The following is a 21,516-nucleotide window of genomic DNA, read 5'->3' as shown; positions in this document are numbered from 1 at the left end:
AGGACTGTTGATAAATGATGGAGAGCGGCTTGGCAAGCTCCTCCGCCAGCTCCCTCAGCACCCTTGGGTGGATGCCATCGGGCCCCATAGACTTGTGAGTGTCCAGGTGGCATAGCAGGTTGTTAACTGCTTCCTCCTGGATCACAGGGAGTTTATGTTGCTCTCCATCCTCGCCTTCCAGCTCAGGGAGCTGAATACCCTGTGGATACGTGGTCTGGCTATTAAAGACTGAGGCAAAGGAGGCATTAAGTCCCTCAGCGTTTTCCTCACCCTTGGTGACAATGTTCCCTCCCGCATCCAGTAAAGGATGGAGATTCTCCTTCGCTCTCTTTTTGTTGTTAATGTATTTGTGAAAACATTTTTCGTTATCCCTTACGATCACGGCCAGGTTGAGCTCTAGCTGGGCTTTTGCCTTTCTAATTCCCTCTCTGCATGACCTAACGAGAGCACCACAGAACCAACCAGCCTGCAGTTTTGATTATCTGACCTCTCAGTGACTTCCATATCGGGACGCTCAGAAAAGCAAGTAATAGGATAGTTGTCCAGTAGGACACAAAACAGAGCATTCACAGTTAGAGCCAACAAAACCTTCAGTGAAAATTATGCTAGACAAACCTGCACTATCCAGAATTTCTTTACTTGCCAGACAGGGTGTCAGCTGGGAACTGTGGGAATTCATACTTGATTTTCACTTGTAAGATCTCTGCAACAAGCCCTGTAGGAGATGAAGTTCATGTTCATAAAGATAGAAAATGTGCTTACCACCACACCTGGGTATAAGTCTATTTATAAAAAACCCACAGACTGAATTATTTTTTGTTAAAAAAAACCCTACTAAATTTCAATAGTTATTAAAAGTAAGTATTCCTCACATACACTCTCATACAGCTCTTAGAGAAGTGGAAGAACATAAAAAAGTAAAAAGTGTAAGGGCAGGTGCTGAATCCACTATTGCAGAGCATCTCCTCACACATGGCACTACAAGGTTATCTCAAATGTGCTTGCTTCCTGTCACTTGGAAAAAAAAAAACCAGTAACTGGATGGAGCTACGTTGGGGACTCTTAATTCTGGTTTCAGGTTGAAGAGTTTTGCACCAGCACTTTCTAAGTAGTGAACAAAAGAACTGCTTGTTTCTGACAGCATCCGCAGGGTTTCTTGCAAGTGTCCTCCAGGGTTTAAGGGTGGAACTAGCCAGGCACGGTATTTTGTACTTGCTCGCTGTGCTTGTTCTCCACAAAAAATATCTTTTTCAATCCAATTTGGAAGTGAGTTAAGTGGAGCAGCACAAAAGCATTCTTTGTGACCTGCAAGAATGTTACTCAGGCCAGCAGGGAATAGCTAACCCACCTTACAACCTATTTGTATTTCAGAACCGTCTCAAACCGTAATTTTATAGGATGGTCAGTGCTAAGGTTTTCTCTACTGTGCTCTCACCTTTCCAGACTGGCTGCCTCTGTTCTCATACAACCTTCCAGCTACAACCTTTCTACCCACAGGTTTTTGTTTTGTTTTTTTTTTAAGTGAGGCTGTACATTCACCATTCATCTGTTCAGTAATCAAATTGCTGCCTTTAGTGATTGTGACTATTATTTTCATTCCCCCTTTTGTTAATTCCCTACGAAGCAGCAGATTGGCTTTAAAGTCTATAGAGCTGATGGAAAAGAGACAGCTTTAATTTCAGCGGACCATGAAAAGGGATCCAAGACCAAATCAGACCTAACAGAAGAATTCAAATATCAATCCTGAACATAAGAAATATAGTCGTTTTAGGGTATGAAAGCACGCTGTAATCCTCTGATTAAAACAGGGGAAGAACCCATGGTCTTTTCAGTAAATGCTTATGTTAAGAAACTGCCCTTTGAAGGTACATCACCATTCTTACAAAACATTTTCTACTTTAAAGCAATTACCCAGGCAAGTACATAACATCGCATACATAGAACATTTAAACATTTGGTTATGCAATTATTTGAAAGCAAAAAAACTTGAGACTATAGCCTGCCATTCAACCTTTAACTTTCTTCCACATACATACCGTTCAGGGTCTTTGGTGTTCTTCCCTCACTGAAGACATCTCAGGATACCTTGCTATCAAAGCAAAACAAGTGCTGTGCATTTTTATCCCTGTAAGTTAACAGTTTCCCATAGTATTTATTGTATGGCATTCTCAAGTACTTTTGCTCATCAACTATTCTAGGATATCTATCAACAGCATCTCAGTGTTTCTTATAAAGTAAGAAAGCCTTAACTCAAAGCTCTGAACTCACTCGGCTAGATAGAGGTGCCCATTAATGTCAGTTGCTGTTAGGTGCAGCAGCTGTCAAAATTTTTAGTCTAAAATATTTAAAGGGAAAAATATGCCTATCTGAATACACTGAAAAAAATCATTAATCTCTCCTATTTTCATTTCATTCTTAGCTCATTTAGATTTTTCAGTGTTTTAGACACAAAACAGAACATTTAAAAAAAAATCAGAAAGAACATCCAAGGTTGAACAAAATACTTGCCTTTTAAAAAAATCTTTTTCATTACCTGCAATGTTTCAAACATGGTTTCGAGTTTCACTATAATATTTCTACTTTCAGCATCCTGATCCAGCTTTGTTCTTACAACTCAACTTGCAAGCGCTCAACACATCAGCAAGTCAGGCTCTAGGTACCTCAGCTTGTTCACCCACAAAATATACAGATACCAGCTGCATTTCAAATTGTCATTTACAGGGCTAGCCTAGCATTACTGAAGAAACTCTCACCTGAAGTTGAGGCAGAAACACATTCCTCCTTTATGGGCCATGAGAGCACTCACTTGCCTCAGTTATCACACTCTCCAACACGGGGGAGAAATGAAACCAGCCATCTCATCCTGAGCTTCCTCCCCCACACGCTGTCATAATTGAGCAGTGCCCTTCAGCAGGGTAGCTTTATCCAGGAAAAAGCGCCTAAAGTTGCAATTGAAGATGCAAATGTCTTCAGGCATTGGGTGGGGACTGAATTAAAGTTTGCAGGGCAAACTTCCAGGATTTTCCTAAATTTTGCCTGCTTGATTTCCCAAATGTTTTAATACGGTTTTTGGCACAGAAATTGTAAAATTGCATGTCCTAAGTGAGGTTCTTCCTCTGAGGCTTTGACAACAAAGCAGTTCGCAGGGTGGAGCCTGAGATATTTGCTGCCAGCATGAGAAGGCCGGAGTCTAGGAAGACTTAAATTGTTTGCTAGAGCCATGCAGTAAGATGAGGAGACCTTTACATAGGAAGGAGGAAAGAGATGTGCATCACACGGATGGGTTGACGAAAGAATAAAGCTCTTTTCTACCTCATCTCTGTTGTCCAGTGGGAACACAGAGGTCTATGAACAAGGTTCAGGGAGCACGTTACTGGATAGGAGGCAGACAGTCACTGAAAGCAACCTCCTGGACATGAGCTCCAACTGCTTTAGTACCACAAAAGGCTTGGTCTCCAACAGGAACATTCGGGCTCATGCTTTTGTGCACAGTACCAGTGTTTCTGCTGATGGCACACAGGAAGGAGAAATTGTACAGGAAGGAGAACTGGTACATCATGTCAAATCCAGAAGGAACATAATGGGATAGAGAAGTGCTCAGGATGCAGAGCAGGGCATAATGTTTTCATGCTGGACTTTCAAAAGACAGCAAGAATTTTATTACTGGAGAGTCATTGCACTGTATGTGACCACAACAACTACAGGGAAAGCAAAAGCAAAAAAAGCAGCAGTATTGCTTGTTTGGGCATTCAAACGTGGAGGTTTTGTAACAAATTCAAATAAAACCCAGATTTCCTGGCTTGGACATTACTTTCTAATGATGTCTGTACAGTCCTGTACTCATACACCTGTGAAATGAACTGCACAGACACCAACACGTTACAAGCCAAAAGTTAAGGAGCCTCATTAAAGAGCACTGTGATTCCAGGACTTAAGAATTAGGTCAGGCATATCACCTTTGAGTCAGAGCCTTCGAGGAAAGAGAGAACACGTCTGCCTACCAAATACATTTTGCAGCGTGATAAAGCAGATTAGACTTGAGAAGAGGCTGTGTCCTTGGTTTGGAAGACAACATTCTTCAGCAGACGACAGCTCAGTGTTATCTGGGGGGAAAAAAAAAAAAAGGCGTAGCAATTGGCTTAGATGATTTGAAAACTGGAAAAAGAAAACTCTTCCAGTCTAATAGATTACTCTGTCTGGTTTCATCATTTGCATTTAGCCCAGCACCTTAAGGAAACAAGTCTTATATAATCACATTTCAGACATGCAGGCAAGAATGCATGTCTTCCCCCAAAGCTTTTGAAACCATCTGCCACATTTGACAGAAGAGTTTTAAGTTTATATGCTCCTACAAGTATTACAAAACCCAGCAGCTGTTAGAAACAAAGAGAAACCTTATTGCAGACTCTTACTAGATAGTGGAGAGCATACAAGAAAAAAACACCAAACTTGGCAATCTTCAAATACAAAAAAATCTTCAACCAACGCTCACATCTTATGACACACTTGGGCATCATTAGTTCTGATGCTTCCAGAATTATTTGTTTTAAGGGGGGAATATGAGCTACTGCATATATCAAATTATGGAAAAAGAGAAAAGGAATTTTAAATTAAAATATCTTCTTTCACTGCCCTATAGTACTTACTGTCTATTGGAAAAGGTTGACATTTCAGATTTATACAGCACAATCCAGCTGACAGCAATGAGGGAGAATCTTACTGACTATACGGTGTGCACATACCCTGGCCTATATAGTTTCACGACAGAGAGAACTACTATGGCACAAAGCTTTGACCTCATCTGCAATATGGATCACAGAACTGTATCTGGATACACAGGGTGAAACCATTAGCTCCACAGTATCCAAGAGAAAAAGCACCACATCCTATGTAAACATTTCCAGCTATGGAGACCTATCACACTTTTTGAAGTAAGAATAATTAGCCTTCGGAGCATTCTGCCAATACACTAGTTTTCAGTCCTTCTAATTTCATTTTCCAAGTTGCTAGAGTGTTTTGTTTGCCACTATTATTCAAGGTGTTTAAGAGTATTCTCACACCTCAGCATAAACCCAGGTAGTAAAAATTGAATTATACTTCAATGGATAATTGTTTTGAAACATTGCAAACCGCATGAGTGATAAAACCAATACTAGAAGTGTATTTACAATTCCTATAAGAGCCTGCATATTTATTATTACAGATATTTATTGTTATGTACTTTTATTTATTATGAATCAAACACGTTCAGTACACAAGAAAATGGTGCAGCCAACCTGCAACTCTTTCAAAGCAACAGAATTCTCACCTCAGATCACGCATACAAACAGGTTTTAATTAAAACCCTGCACAGAAATGGAAAAAAAAAACGACACAGAAGCAATCATGTCCTGCACTTCATGCTTTAGAGTTTGTTCCAAAATACAGTACCACTTAAAGCAAGAATTGCTTGCTTATCTGTAATTATATTAACAGAAATGTGAATCAATGTCTTAACTGATATGCAACTTGATATCCACATCAAGGATATTCTACTACCGTTGAAACTGCGATACATCTTGCAGTTAAAAATTTCCAAAACCAGAAGTTGTAGCAGATCTGCTGAAGCCAGGGGTTACTTGCTTCAGTGGATGTTCACTAAGCTCACCACTTTCAAACCTGAAGGGATGACAGTTTTGTTAAAGGAATACACTGTTCAAAAATGTCCACTGGGCATCCAGTGTTAAGTCAAAGTTAAACTTAGTAGAGAACTTTGAAGCTGCTATCCTTTTGTTCCAAAAGGATAAGCTACACACAATTTAAAGATCTCTGGTGCAGTGAAAACACCAGCGAATTACCTGGTAGCAACAGAAATACTGTCTTCAATATCATTTTCTTAAACATAACATTAAATTAAACAGGGGATATATACAACTTAGAACTGCATGCCAATCCTAACAAGTATTTTAAATACACTGCTGAAATTGTTACCAACTTTCAGATAATTCTTTGAGACACTTTAAAACTTGAACTTTCTTCTAAAAATCACATACTCTGCATAAGAGATCTTGTACTATTCCTACTGTTGCCAGCAATTTGGAGTTTTAAAGCAGCTAGATTAAATCAGTTTGCCCTGGCAAATCCAGCTGAAGCAGCTTGCAAGACTACCAACCTGTTTCACTGGGAGAAGTTCCCACTGCTGTGAGAGATCTGACAGCAGGGAATGCTCCTGCGCCTCTATGGCTCCTGCTCAAGGTCAGAACCTGGAACTGCCAACAAAAGCGAGCTCTCGGCAAGGCACTGCAAACAGAAGCTGCAGCATCTGAATGTGGGCACATATCTCTTCCTGCCAGATCTGCAGGCAGCATCCTAAACACCTGCGACAATCTACTCAGCGAATCCAAGTCATAGCTCATCCATGCAGTTTAAAACAGCTCCACATTCCTGCCTCCTAATAATCTGTAAAGCAAGCTTATTTTCCACTAGTAAGTCTTTTAAAGGTATTTACCATACTTTACTTACTATATTTTGTATCAACACATATATAAAAATGTATGTGCACACACACATATGAGTCATTCATACATACACACACACAAAATTATATATATTTATGTGTGTAAAAAGATGCAGAGCGTATTTTCTCCACCAAAGACAAATCTTTAAAGAGGATCAAATATTAGGAAAACTTCTGTGTCCCAACTTAAAGTAAAATATAGGTGTTCTCATTAGATATAGACAGAATTCCTTAACTGCATTTCCTCTTTTACATATAAAAGGTTTGCATTTAGATAAGACAATCCCTTCAGGAGGAAAAAAAGAAGTTGCTTTTCATATTCAAGATAACTTTCCTAAAATTGCTCCAGAAGAAAGTCTCCCAAGCCATGCAGAAGAAATATATGTGTTTGTAGCAATAAATTTGAAAGTAACAAAAATGAGTGCAGAAGTAAAAATCTGCTGGAATTTATTCCACTTTTAAGGAGACAACTACAATTCCAAAATGTCCTCTAGAGAAGAAACTGGAGTTTACAAAAGTGCAGTCTGCATCACAGATGTCCTCTTTAGATATAGATATTACTGTGAGTTTCATTGGTTGTCAGTAACTTCTTCAAAATCTTTGTGCTTTCAGATACATCCTAGGAAAAGGAAGAGATGATCAGCATTAGCTACATTGCTGGTAACAACACACAACAAAACAAGCCTCACTGTCCTCTATTCCGATTTTTATTACTCGGAATATCAGTTTGATTAAAAAGTTAACTGTGAGCGAAACTCAGGTCTTCCAAAGGCTCCAAATGAATTTGCAGTTCAACCATAGAATGGGATTTGTTAATTTGCATTCCTCCTCGCTTGTATATGAGAGGAAGAGCCTGCATGTCCGCTGTTGTTTTCCTTCAGAGTTTAAACATTTACGTACTAGTCTGTTAGACTTATTTAGCAGACCAGTATAAGCTGTAATGAAAACTAACTTGCAATTCCCACATTTAAAGCTGAAATAAATACCTCAGTACAAACAAACCTCTTCTGTCATTTAAATGTAAGTTCAGTTGGCAAAACCGAGGAGTGTTTTGAACCAACTATGCCTCAATTAAAACACATTTCAGAAAGGAGCAAAACATTCACTTTAGTAGCTATAATGACATGATTTCAGAGCTGCTTGATTAGTGCAAAACTGTTCAGAATCATCTTTAGAAATTCAGTCTTTTAATTCCAGAAACAAGTTATAGGTCAAAATAAATTTCTTAAGAAGCTTTCACATATTGCACAAGACAGGTAGATACAGAGCTAGAACAGAGCCATCCTGCACGTGAATGTAGAATGTTAAAAAAAATTAAATATACTTAAAGGTTTTAACATAAGACACTTCCAAAAGAAAACTGCAGCTTAAACAATCACAAGAAACTACTCCCTGATATACTAATACCACTACAAGAGCTTGCAAAGTCAAAATGAAGTTTTGAGGGAAGCTGTAGACTCATTATTTCTAAGCAACTTAAACACATGTAAATAGTTACAGCAGGTACTGTACCAGAAATCATTGTCCTCTGCCAATAAAGTCTGTACATTTCTGTACATTACATACATCAGCTTTTTCAGGTGGAATCCTTATAGGAGCGCATCAACAGCAGAATGCAAGAGATGAAAGACAGACTACAATAGACCAAACCTCCCATTAATGTTTAAGTACGAAATTTTACCTTGACTAAACTCTTTAGGATTTTAGAAGAAAGCAGAGGCTTGAACGCTTCAACTGTAACTGTGTCCAGTTTGATGACATCAGTGTAGCACTGATACAACACTGCAGGAATCTGCCATACTTGACAATAACTCAAAACTAAATACAAGTCAAAAGAACATGTGTGTTACATTCAGCAGAGAAGGAATCTCAGTTCTGTGTATAAAATCACATTTATTCTGGCCAGAACTTCAAAAGCATGAAAGTTTCTAAATTAACTACTGAGGATCCTGACTGCTAGACCAGCCATCCCTCATTCCTCAGGTACACAAGAAAATAAACCACCAAAAATTAGTAAAATGTAGTTCGCAGAATCACAGAATCACTAAGGTTGGAAAAGACCTGTAAGATCATCAAGTCCAAACATATTTCTTCCTGGCAACCTGATTATTTCTTCCTGGCAAATACCTTAACTGGAAACCGTGTATTATTGGTAAACAAAAATAATACGAGCTTCTGTAAAAAAAAAGAAAAAAGAAAAATCCAAAACCCAACCAAACATAAAAACTCAAAACAAACTGCAAACAAGATAAACTTTTTCTAGAAAAATAATCCACTTCTAGCTCCTGCCAGACAAGTTTTTCCTGATAATGATACCACTAATTCGGTGCTCTATAACGAAAAGTCTGGGGTTTTTATTACATTACATAATAAATCTGAATCTAACTTCTACATGAGGTCTATCAGCAGCACTGTGAAACCTGCTTTACTTGTAATATGCAGAAAGGACTTTATAAGCCTCAGTTTGGATACTCAGATGAAAATAACTCTTAATAAAACATATTTAGTTCATAAGAAAAATGCCCCAAAAACCCAATAAACAATACCCTTTGTGAGGCTATACTGAAGAATTTGCTAGTACTTATGTCCTGCACATAAGGGGTAAAAGGATTTGTGGGTGGTTTTGAAATTTGTCCCTATTTCACAAGGCAACATGTAAGATGTCAAACTGTTAGGAATTAATTTTCAAAAAGCTAACTTGTTAGCCAGTTCACACAATTAAGTAAAAATTCTAATTGCAATGGGATGCTCTTCAAAGTGAATTTTGTATTGCCACCAACAGCCTTGTAAATAATTGGAATTGCAAAATACCAGCAGCAGGAAGATCTCGCACAATGTTAGGTTGTTCCAGCAGTGGGCAGCAGACCTGATCTTTGAATTCTTTTGTCTTCAAGGCTTTCAGAAATGGAGATGGAAGTGTTAAAGTGGATTCTTGAGTTTTATAATCAGCTACAGGACACGTTGAAAGAACGGTTACTTGCAAGCCTTCCTTTTGCATACAGCCAAAAACCTGAAATAAAAATGTTAATGCATAAGCAAAATTTATCTTCTCACAATAACAGCGTAAAACCACAAAGATTCATTTCAATTTCAGTGCAGATGGCAAACAGCAGTTTAATTCAGGTTTGCAGGACTAACTAAAATTTGAATCACAACCTTTAGGTAGAAGTTTCACATGCATTGCACTTGGGATGGAGACAAAGAAACCAAAAGAACCACTAACATATTTCCCAAGTCTATTGATCTTCTTGAGAGCACTTTCTATTCACCTGCAAATATATTAAGACTTACTATTTTTACTAATGGTGATTGTAGAAAGAAAAAGGAGTCCAAATAAAACGAGGCTGCTTATGACAGGAAGGCAGTTTGCTAAGCTGCAAGACAATTGAAATGGAAATTGTGCTCCCCAGATGTTTTCCAGTACTTGAAGAGTCTTCATTTTAAATACTCAGATTTTATTTAATTATATTCGAGTTGAATTGACAATTGAGAAAAAGAACATTCATTTTTCCACAGTTTTCCTCAAACTCAAAGAAACAAGTTTCAAAAACAGTATACAAAACATATTTTTGGACCCATTGCATGCCGTCACAAAACACCAATATGCTGCGCAGCCTTCCATTGTTTTTAAAGAACGTATGCCAAAATGAGGAGAAGGGTGATAAACCTGCACCCTCCCTTTACATTGTCCTCTTCAGATTTATGATCAATAAGGAAATAGGGAATTTGGTAAACATTACAGAAACTTGCCTGTTTCTGTATATGGATGCTGACTGTTCCCTCACATCAGCACGTTATCACTGTAACGTAAAACTGGTAACTTTTCAGAAGCACACATATTTTCAATTTACAGTGTATTTACTTTGTTGGAAACATTGGCTGGTGTGCATTACTGCGAAACGTTAGTCTGTATGTTCTCATTTTGTCAGTGATCACTTCTGAGAAAACAGATACAGAAGTAAAAATATGACTCAGAGACTGTGAAGATGCTCAGTGAATCAGAATTTATGAAGCATACAGAACAAGTCTGTAACTCACACTAAAAGCAGAAGATTATCAGCATAACATTTCTGCTGTACGTTTAAAAATACCAATAACCATGAAGTCTAAAAATACTCAAGAACATTCACTTGGTAAAACTGTACACTCCTACTGTTCATGAACACCTGCATTTGAACTAACACATATGCACAAAAAGCTGGAAAAACACAAATAGGGAAGACAGCAAAACCACAATCACCTTTCTTCTGTAATCCCAGTTTAAATGAAGTGCAAGAATGTGTGGAATACAGCAAAACCAAAATGTTTTAGGTCTTAGGGTTTCTAAACTTCAAAGTGAACCATTACCCCCCACCAAAGCAAATTAAACTCTTCAACAAGCCAAGGAACCACAAAAGGCTAGTTTTCCACAAACTTGGGTCTGAAAACCCTGTATCATTCAGTGAAGTTACCCCTGTTTTCGACCCTCTCTGCCTTCTCATAATCTCTCTGGCTCCCTCACACTGAGATGCTTGTAAGGTTCTCCCTCGCAACCAAGTAATCCCTCCCATGCGCTGTCTGGGCCAGCTGGCAGGCTAGTCTGAGCAGGTATCACTCAGCTCAGGCTGAGGACTTGCTCTCAGTGGAGACACCAGTTTTTATCTCACTCTTTGTAACTCTAGCCACAGCCTTACACAACTTCAGGGTAACATAATAGCTTTAGAATCTCTGCTTGTTCATCAGATCAGCAGACATTTAAAGGAAGGTAGGTTAGCAGACAGACCGCAAGACAAAATAAGCCATACTTCCTTGAGGCTAAGCAGCGGCCCAAATCCATAAAGAAAACCAACAGCCAGAACATTCTCCCCGCGGCTTTATCTTATTAAAATCAACATGATGATATTTGGAGGGACCTGAATGACCCAGCAGCATTTGTGTACCTGAATGATGCTGGGGTAAGGCACTTCGCGTAGTAAGTCTATGAACAAATGGGACAGATACTGCTTTGGAGGCACCTTCCTTTAGAATTTCTCCTTGTGAAAGGAACAGAACACACCCATTAGTGAAGACACCATCCATCATGAGTTTCATAACAGGTTTGTCTGGTGATCCTTTGGCAGCCATACAAATGCAGTTATGCTATTAATTTTTTAAGGAAGGATTCTCCCAGAGCTGAAATAAGCCATAGAAAATTTATGCGAAAGAGGAAAATGGCTTGGAAAGTAGTTAAGTGCAACAAAATTGAAACTGTCCAAAAGAAGTAATTGCACAAAGTTGGTAAGTTACAGCAGATACAACTAGCAGCATCTAGAAAGGAATTTCACAGAATCTGCAGATAGTAAATTTGTTCCTTTGCTGAATACTAAAGAAAAGCAAGCCACAGGGAAAACAGTTATTTACAATGCTGTCATATTTTGAATATCAGAGAAGAAAAGGCACTTGCACTAAGTTGCAGATCCCCACCCCTAAGATTTCATTGCTCAATTTGTTGTCTTGACAGTTTTACCTTTTCAAGCCACTGGAACTGTTGATCCTCAGCAACGTAGCAACTACACTGGCACAACAAAACCTTAAAAAAAAAAAAAGTTGTGTAAGCAAGTGGTTTAAAGAGCACAACAACAGCTCATAATCACGTGTAAAGACAATGTGACAGCAGCCAACAACTTGTTTGGTTTTCTTGGGCTGCTTCAACTCTATTTCAGCAAGAACTATTCATTCACAACTGATGTGAAGCCATCAGGCTGTCATACATCTTTGTACTGAACTTCACGCGTGAGAACTTCAAATAGTTTTAGCGAGCATAATGACCCTTCAGATTTTTGATGAAATTTATCCAGAATACTACAGCCTTAATGATTTGTTTGCCCTGAGCAGGGTAGGGGGTGGATGAAGGCTGCTCTCTTTTTCAGAAGGCTAAAATATAGAGGAATTAATGCATAAGTCACTTACTGTCGGATCTGATATTAATCGGTAGAACAAACAGAAAGAATCTGTTGGGAGGACATTTGTTGTGTTGGATGTTCGACACCACTCATTCCACAGCTTCGTAACTCCAACTACTTCCCAACAGACAGAATCCAGAATAAAAGATGACAGGAAAGCTGCAAAAACCAATAAATACTGTTAATTTATAAAGAATATAATCTTTGTTTTCCAAATAAATACCCAAGCTGAATTAGATTATTTCTTTGCAATCTTAAGTTAAAAAAAAATGTAATAACTTATTTTAGCAACATACATTTATTAGCCAAATACACCAAAGATCAAGAATGTGAGCAACCTCACCAAATCAAGACTTTAAAAGATAAAGAGCAGTTCTACATATACAGATCCCTAACATCAAAAACATGTATTATTAGTAATTATATCACTATGGCCCACTTTGATTCCTTTAGTATACAGTAAGGATGTAAATATTAAGTTGCTAATACTTCTTGACATACCAGTTGTAACAGATTTCTCACTAAAAAAAATATTTTAAAAAGTCACTACACCAGCAAGGTAGAACTATTACACTGGCTCTAGGAAGCAGAGACAAGAGTCTGCATGACTTAGTGGCAAAAAGAGATCCTAAATCAAATGTTCATAAATCAAATTCTGGTCAAAAATTAAACAGAAGACAGATCTAAAGTATCTGTAACTATTTTTCAAGGAAAAACCTGAACAAAGAAAAAACAAATTAGCAAAGTTAACTTAGATATCATCTAAACATCATCTAAATATGACGTAAATGTAAGGGAGACTTAAAACTTCTTTATATCCACAGGGAAAGAACTATTAAAAAACTCAAGACCTTGGTAAGTGTGTGTGGGAAGGGGAGAGGGTGTTTCAAGACTTAGGCCTAATGAGTAAAAAACCACCTCAAAAGAGGGCATTTTGAACAAGTGGGGAATTAGAATGTGAAAAAGGGACTGACTGATCAAGAGAAAGTAAAAAAAAAATCTTAAAAAAAATCACTGTTCCTTAGAAATTAAACAAATTACAGCTTATTGACCTGTAGTTTTGTATCTTTGACAGATCCCTATTTCAAGACACTAGACTGCACTGAGCAACTTGCTACTATTAAAAGGAAACTTTTGCCAATTAACAAACAATCCTGGAAAGTCTACCAAACAAAAGTCAGATAAAGGAAAAGGGGGGGTCGTCCCAACTAAAATCCAAAACCAAAACATACTTTGCTTCTGCCCTTCAATTGAAGATATATCATTTTACCATGATCTGACAGGGGGAATAAGCAGCTGTAACAAAACCTGTTTTACATGTACAGACTCACTTCGGCTTTCGCTAGACAGCTCAGCTGCCTCAGGGTTAGAACTCGGTTTCCTAAACGAAGAGCTGGACACCCTTAAGGACCATTCTTACAGCAGAGACACACGTTAAAATAAATAGACTATGGCAAAGGGAGTGTCCTGGCACCCTTACCCTTTCTTCCAACCTCCTGCCTTCTCAAATTTAGCCAACAGCAAAAGAACAACGGCATTTCAGAGTCTCAGTCGGTTTGTTCTCGCAGTTTGCACCACCCACCTGCAGCGTTATGTCCTATCGCTACTATAAATTTAGAGCACACAAACGGCTCGTCGGCAGAGCTTCCCGTAGACGCGCCCGACTTCAGGGTCCAGAGGACGTCGATCTCCCTGGCAAAAGAGGCGGAGGGAAGTGGAGCAGCGCTCCCCCGGCCCGGTCCCGCCAGGGCCCCAGCCCCAGCCCAGGCCGCCGCTGCGGGTCCGTCGCGGGGGACATGGGGGAGGCGGCCGCCACAGCGGCGAGGAGAGCGGCCGGGGTGCCCCGTGGGGCTGCGCCCGCTCGCCCCCACGCCCGCCCCGCGCCGCTACCTCTTCTTCTCTAGCTCCCTGCGGATCTCTCGGTCCTCGGGCGTCTCCTCGCGGGCCTCCTCCGCCGACTCCTCATCGTCCACGCCGGCGCGGGACGGCGCCACCACCACCTCCCCGAAGAAGGTCGCCATCGCCGCCGCCCCGCCACTCACCCCGCTGGGCAACGCGCCTGCGCGCCGAGACACTCTGGTGCGCCGGCACCACCGAGTTCCGCTCCGCCGGGTGACGCTCTGGCGCCGCAGACCACAGAGCGGGCCGCCGGGAAGGGCCGCTTCTACCGCCTGCCCCCCGGGGAAGGCCCGCCCGGCGGCGGGAAGGCCTGCGGAGCGGAGCCACCCCCCCGCACCCCCCCTCGCTGCAGCCCCCGTCCTGCTGCACGGCTTCTCCCGGCCTCGCACCGCGTACCCGCACCCAGCCTCTAGCGCAGGCCTCGTCCCTCCGGCGCAGCCTGCGACGCCGCCGTGCCAGCCACCGGCGGCAGGAGGTTCCGCTTCACGGGGCAGCGGCGAGGGGGAGCGGCGGCGGTGAAGTCTCGGAACCAGGGCGGGGCGAGGGCGGGGGACCCCCAGCAGGGAGGGCACAGCCCCCGCTCCCTCCACAAGCCGCCCCCTGCACCCCGCGGGTGCGGCAGCGAGGGGGCCGATGCGGCACACACCGTACGTGAGCTTGCCTGCCTTGCTTAAAAGGGAGCAGCCCAGAGCAGAAGCCCTCCCGGCCCCGCCTGCGATGGGATACCACGTCGCATGTACGGAGAGAAACCCAAAGAGAGCAAGGTTAAACATACCAGACGTGCAAATAAGAGTACAGTGACGGTACAGTTTTATGTATAGCTTTACTTTGGTCCACTTCTACATGTACATCGTAAGCGCCTTTTAAAGAATCTGATTCTCCTACGCTTCTGTCCTGCACTTTCAGTATTTTCCTCTGTTCATGCTCCCCGTTAGCCTATTCACTATCCCAGATTCAGGTCCTGCTTTAAAACAAAAACACACCACCCCCACACACACCAAAAAACCCCCACAACCCAGCTTACAAATGCATCGCATTAAGCAGCTTTATTTAAAGTACTACTTTTACAGGTCTACTACATCACTTTACTTCCCTGAGTACAGCTAGACCAAACAAAGAATGCTGCCTGATTAAAATTACCAGGAACTGCTTTCTGCAAGGCTTAGAAGAGCCAGTTCTGGTAAGAGTAAGCATGCTCATTTAAATAAATAAAAAAAAAAAAATTCAAACTCTTAGAGGGTGAAAGGGTTAAAAGTCCCTTTCCAGTTTAATCATTTCTCCTCCTACTGGCTCTTCGGAACCTGTCTGCATGTATAAAATTAGGAAATACAAAACAGTATTTGCCTTGCTTAGAAAATAAAGTGTTACGGTCCCTGGGACAGTAATTCCCTCTCGCATACACAGATACAGTGGCCAGAACCTTCTCCCAGCTTTCAGGGATCACCATGAACATGCAGTGCATGAGTGTGTTATGACAGAGAATACAGCACCTGAAAAAGGGCGAGAAAGTAAATCTTTTTAAATCTAAGCCTGAATTAGAAATACAATTTCTAATACCAACCCCATTTTAGCTGTTTAATAAAAAAACCTCTTGACGTTCACTTAAGAGCTATTATGCTAGCATTTATTCCTATACTGGAGGTTATATCTATCGAACATTCATCATGAGCAGCTGCTGAACAATGCATTCAGTTTATGGATAATATAAAAATATGATTTGACTTACTCTCTTTTAGCATAGTTGCCCCTAAAAGGTAAGATACACAAAGCCACCTTGAAGTTTCATCACTAAACACAACTGTGTTCATATTTTAGAAATCAGCTTCAAAGAATTCAAGTAAACATGTATCTTGAACTTACAAAATTCTTCCATATCATATGCTCTAAATAAAATTCCTGGGGCAAGACTGATACAAACTAGGTTGGTTTTGGACTTCATATAGAAGTTTTAAAGGAAAACAAACACAAAAAAATATTTCTCTATACTGAGATAATGTTCTAGATACCAAAATGATGTGATGGTAAATACACCTTTTGGCACAAAGTCAGCGACGTTGCTGGAGCAGTGGTTCTCACTGACCACCGGCAAGCGCCACGTGGGACTCCCTTTGCCATTACTTCACTTCCATTTGTACAAGCAGTTCTCACATTAATGACTGTGATGCAGTGGCACCAACTTTTTTTTTTTCCCCCCCTAAAACCCTTCCAGATGCTACTACCAGCCCAATCTGCTGGAAAACTAATTCACAAACTTGCTATTTCAGTGAAAATGAGCTGGGTTAGGATAAGTCTAATATTCTAAGGTATCTCCTATCGAACAATGAGATCAGGTATTACTAAGTCTCACTAAGTGTGAGAAAGGGAACCAGCAGAGCAGAGGGAGGAAACCGATAGCAGAGAGCAGGGAAGGACCAGAGATCACCAAGTGCCTGGTGTTGGACTGAAGGCAGCGATGGTGGGGCTTCTGCCAGCACACCTCCAGGGAAAAGCACGGTAAGAGTTGAGAAGTGCTACACGTTCTGGTAGTTGATACATGGCCAACCAAGAATTCACACATTTTTCCCAGAGAAATTTTCTCCTATCTTCTACGCAAGAATTATTTCTCATCAACAACAGCCACCTCAAATGTTTCAAAAACAGGAGATGTACTGCAATGATCAGAAACTGGTAAGGTTTAATCAATGAGAAGTCTAACATTAAAGCACTTAAAAGTTTAAATATGGAAGAACAACAGAAATGTAGCAAAAAGGTCTGGAATGTAAGAATCCTGCACCTCAAGCTTTTAACGCATAAAGAAAACAGAACAAGTGTTTTGTTTGTTTTTCTATTTTATAAAGAAAACACACAAAACCCCTTAGGCCCAAGAGTTCACCTGCATTTCATATTCTTAAGTTTACAGTATAGAAGTCACATTAATGATGATAGTACTACCTGTCAGCATAAACCCTCTCTTCACCAGCACCAATATGCCTTGTTAATTGGCAAATACACTTTTTCACTGGTAACTGGTTCTAGTTGCATGTTATCAATAATGGAAGTACAGAACAGTTAACATCTGTACTAATACAAGTTGTAAAGTTTTTAGCCTAGTGACCGTTCATTACTCTTTTGATGCAATGCTAGCATCTGCCAGATTTTATAGTGTATAGTATTATTTATAAGCCTGTTACTAATGTATATGATTTCATACAGCATTAGAGATGTTTGAAATCTGTTCTTGAATGTTGTATGACCTAGGTAGTATTCCATTGCAGCACCCATAACAATAATACTCAACATACTGCTATTAACCTGTTGCGCAGTGTTTTAACATTTTTAACTCTTGTTATATGTAATAAAATACCAGTAAAGACAAAAAATTGCCCCTATAATGAGGCACATTTTGGCATCTGTGCTAAATGCTGCTACATGGGCAGGCAAGTGCAAGTCAAAATATGAAAAGGAGAAAGTCATCATCTAATCACATTCATAACTTTTTCATAGAAAAATATAAATATATTCCCTGAAATGTAGGACAAAGAAGAGCCAGCATCCATCATGAGTTCTAGTGCTATTACCATAAAAAAAAAAGTGGGCTGGCTTTTCCTTTTAAGGTTACGTTTCGCAATCTACATCATCTAAACCTCGGTCATCGTCGTCGTCACAATCGTCATATCTCACAGTCCGTCTACCGCCATTCCGAGTTCTTATCTTAGAACGCCGATTAGCTCTCCTATATTTGGTGTAATCCAAATCTTCAGAGTCATTTTCTTGGTTAGGTTTCCAACGTTTCCTTCGCTGGGGTCTTCTGGAAGGCTTAGGTGAGTTGGAATTGGTAACTTCTTTTCTAATGGTTTCCGATTTCCTTTTCCTCTTTCTTGTTTCTGTGGCATCACTACAGATACTGTTATCAGTTCCAGAGTCTGAATCAGAAGAACAATTGAAATTGGCTTTTGAACTTCCTGCAGTCCCAGGTGCCTCCACATTCTCCGATACTGAGCTTTTTTCATCTTTTATCCCCCCCGTTTCAGATTCTGCTGTTTCTTTGAAGTCATCCAATAATTTTGATCTTTTGAAAGAAGCTCTAGATTTTTTATTTGATACTTCTCTGATATTTTTAGTTTCATGTTTAGCTAAGTCAGAATCTACCTCCTCTTCAGAGTTGCTCATACGATGGTTGTGGGCTGAAGTTGACTGACTAGAACTTCCCCAGTTTCTCCCATTTTCCATCTTGTGGTTTATGGAATTCTCCTCTGAAGAGTCATATTCAAGATTAAGAGCTGCAGCACAGACTGTTTTGTGTGCCTGCTTGTGGTTATCATTATTCTGCTTTTGAGTCACTTTAATCTCTGCCTCAGATTCTGTTTTTTCATTCTCAGACTCACTAATGTATTTTCTTTTAGGAGCAGATGATTCAGGGCAGGAAAGTTTTCTTCTACCAGAAAGCTGTTCTTTCTCATTTTCAGACTTTACGCAAGCATCCATCTCCGAGTTGCCGATCAGTTTCTTCCTGGATGCTGCAGACACACTGCCATGAAGCTGCCTTCTGTTTTTTTTTACTGTGTAAACACTTTCTGAGCTTGATAATTCTTCCTTTGTATCGCTCATTATCTTAATCTTATTAGCTGCCAAAGTGGCACATCTGCGTGGATTTTTCTTCTCAGCCACATTAGACAGCTTTATGTGTTTCTTGTAGTTAATGATACATGTCCTGCTCCTGAGCACTTTTGCACTTTGTCCTGTCTCCTCAGATGTTGATTCTACAAAATAAAGAATTAAAAGTTCTTTTTAATAACTTACATTCCTGAAATAGTTAATTAGGCACAAACACTACCACCTTTAATGAAATAAAAAAAATGCTTCTGTGTATTTTAACTGTTATGTGTAATTTACCTTAAGCCTTTACTAAAAATACAGTCAGCCAATCTCAGGCATACTTTTAACTCTCAGGATTACTCTTTTGCTTTGAGATAATGAAAGGGTTTGAAAGTAACATTCTTTAGCATCACTCTAGTAATTAGCTTAGAAATCACAAATTACCTAACTTAGCAAACAAATGCTTTAATATTACTAATACTTCTAGCTTTAGAAGCTGTAATTTTCTTACTAGAATGAACTTTCAAAGTGACTTATTACACATTTTAGACCTTTTTATTCTAAAAAAGAGATCATGGTATTTTATGTAGACACAAGCCCCGGGTGGATTTCACAATTTTAGAATTGTTTCACACACACAGAGAACATTTAAACCGTTCAGTTCCTTAGCAACTTAAACAGTAAGATTGCTTCTAACAGTGACTCTTCCATTCAGTATTTTTATTTTTAATATAGCACTTGCTTCTTATATTGGGTTTTAAAACAAATATTCAATCTGTAAATAATGTGAACAATGCTACAAAGATCAATGGTTTAAACTTTCACCTTCTAAATAAAACAGAATTACTCACAGGTACAAATAAAAATTAAAAGCAGAAGTTCTTGAAGTAAATTTATTTGCATAGACTTGATAAAAAAACAACAAAATTTTGCTGGTTTAGCAGAAATGTGTTTTGCAAAGTTATTTTCCCAAGATTGTTGTCCATCTCATATTTCTTTGTAGCTGTTACTGATTTTATGAGTGAAATGTACAAACATGCTCCATTAAAGCCCCTACATTATATTAGCATTTTATCTCCTGGTAACAGTCCGTTTTGTTCCAGCTTAAACTCATTACTTTTGATGATTCTCCGCCTGTACTCAGGAAACAGAGGGAAAAATCATGGCAGATGCTATATATTTGCAGAATGCTAGGCAACTAAATATTTTTTCAAGTAGAAGTTTAGGGAAATGAGGAGTTTGTAGAGGGCATGCTCTCTCATCTTCCTTTACAGAGGGATGGAACAAGCTTGTCTTGCTAACTTTGTTTCAACTGTCTGAACCGCTAATGGTCAAAAATGCCTTCTGAGAATAACATCCACCCAGAGATGGGAACACTCGCCTCAGACTTAAAGCCAAGTAAAGTTCAGTTCCTTGCTTCTTCTGGCCAGCTTAGTCGGAAGTGTTAGTGCTGGCAAGTCATTTGTATTTCCTTGTTCCCCAACTCCTCACCTGTGAGGTAACGACAGGGCAACATTTTCCCTAAACTCTGACAAGAACAAATGTACATCATGCCTATTTTGATGTCTTCAAAGGATAATTAGTTTAGTGTCTTTTCTAACAGTTTCCAGAAATTATACATTAACACTACTACTGATACTATTTGTACCGTGTGATTTGATGGCCAAAACACAACACATTTCTGCTGAATACAACATAATGCTTTATAAAAGGTGAACTAATTCACATACTAAAAAAATGAAGAGCTAAAGCTTAAATTACACACTGTCCTCCAATACTATCAAGTAGACACATACACAACATATGGCTGCCTCTCACAACTGTTATGAGGTAAGCCTGAACAGGCAGGGGCTAAGAGCTTTAACATGGTAAATTACATTTGAAATGGGAAAATACTGTAAGTAAACGTAACGATACATCGTAACATACTAGTGATGGCAAATAACAGCACACAAGTTACTGGTACAAAGAGACATTTTGACCAGTTAGTAAGTGTGGAAATGTATAACCCAACCCTAGGATTAAGGTTCCCCTACATCTGCTGTGAGCTACACCCGCATTCTAGGAGGGCAGTTTGAAAAGGTGGAAAAAGCTGCCCAGTCTTAATGCTGAGTGCTAACTTAATCCCCTTTGGCCATCTGAAGAAATAAATGTTTAAAACTTCAAGACATCACCTGGAACTACTCCAAGAAAGGCAGCTAAAAAAACCAAAAAAACAATGCACACAATGATTTTAGCCAGTTTTTCACAGAGACAGGTGCTTAGGTGTTTATAGATGCATACTTTGAGGAAAAAAAGCCTTTCTAATAAAAAGATTATGCATATTTTCAAAGTTTCAGCAGCTAATTCATAAGATGGAATGGAAGACTAAAGGATAAAGGAGTCCAGCCTTTCTGTAACACACTACCAGAATATTACATCTATACTTTGTATAGAAAATCTTAAATTGGGAGCAAATTTGTATAAAGCTCATCTTATTTTTTTAATTAAAGCTTTAATTAAAGCATAATGAAACTACACAATGAACATCCTGAATTAAATGCTGCAAAGGTACAGATTGCACAGGCAGGAGGAGGATGGTTTAAACAAACTCCACTACCCACAAAAACTGGGAAAGCATTTAAA

At 39.6% G+C, this 21,516-nt stretch overlaps 2 protein-coding genes across 4 annotated transcripts in view; both read right to left on the bottom strand.

Annotated features, from left to right (window-relative positions):
• Window positions 1–5,204: 5,204 nt before the first annotated feature.
• Window positions 5,205–14,438, bottom strand: PSMG1 (proteasome assembly chaperone 1). Of its 3 annotated transcripts, none has more exons than XM_059818179.1 (7): window positions 14,308–14,438; window positions 14,000–14,109; window positions 12,425–12,576; window positions 11,982–12,044; window positions 9,308–9,506; window positions 8,178–8,314; window positions 5,205–7,115 (listed from the first exon to the last, which is right to left on the bottom strand). In XM_059818179.1, the coding sequence occupies exons 1-7, from the start codon at window positions 14,436–14,438 to the stop codon at window positions 7,041–7,043; spliced, it is 867 nt and encodes a 288-aa protein (XP_059674162.1). In that variant the 3' UTR covers window positions 5,205–7,040. The 3 variants fall into 3 exon arrangements, with proteins under 3 accessions (XP_059674162.1, XP_059674170.1, XP_059674176.1); XM_059818187.1 differs by having other exon boundaries at window positions 11,982–12,029; XM_059818193.1 differs by lacking the exon at window positions 11,982–12,044.
• Window positions 14,439–17,021: 2,583 nt separating this feature from the next.
• BRWD1 (bromodomain and WD repeat domain containing 1) overlaps window positions 17,022–21,516 on the bottom strand; it is a 60,523-nt gene continuing 56,028 nt past the window's right edge. The window contains exon 41 of the mRNA XM_059825957.1: window positions 17,022–19,055. Coding sequence (XP_059681940.1) covers window positions 17,911–19,055 — 1,145 coding nt within the window. The 3' untranslated portion in view covers window positions 17,022–17,910. The remainder of the gene's footprint in view (window positions 19,056–21,516) is intronic.

This window comes from Gavia stellata, chromosome 1 (assembly GCF_030936135.1).
Source record: "Gavia stellata isolate bGavSte3 chromosome 1, bGavSte3.hap2, whole genome shotgun sequence".
NCBI lineage: Eukaryota > Metazoa > Chordata > Aves > Gaviiformes > Gaviidae > Gavia > Gavia stellata.
This window is presented reverse-complemented; position numbering and strand designations above follow the sequence as displayed.

Excerpts from the sequence above, each read along its gene's own strand:
- PSMG1 (XM_059818179.1), bottom strand. The coding sequence starts at position 14,438 with ATGGCGACCTTCTTCGGGGAGGTGGTGGTGGCGCCGTCCCGCGCCGGC. Across the intron at positions 14,110-14,307 it reads AGGGAGCTAGAGAAGAAGAG|GGAGATCGACGTCCTCTGGA; the intron begins GTAGCGGCGCGG and ends CTCTTTTGCCAG. Across the intron at positions 9,507-11,981 it reads AGTTCCAGTGGCTTGAAAAG|GTTTTTGGCTGTATGCAAAA; the intron begins GTAAAACTGTCA and ends TTTTTATTTCAG.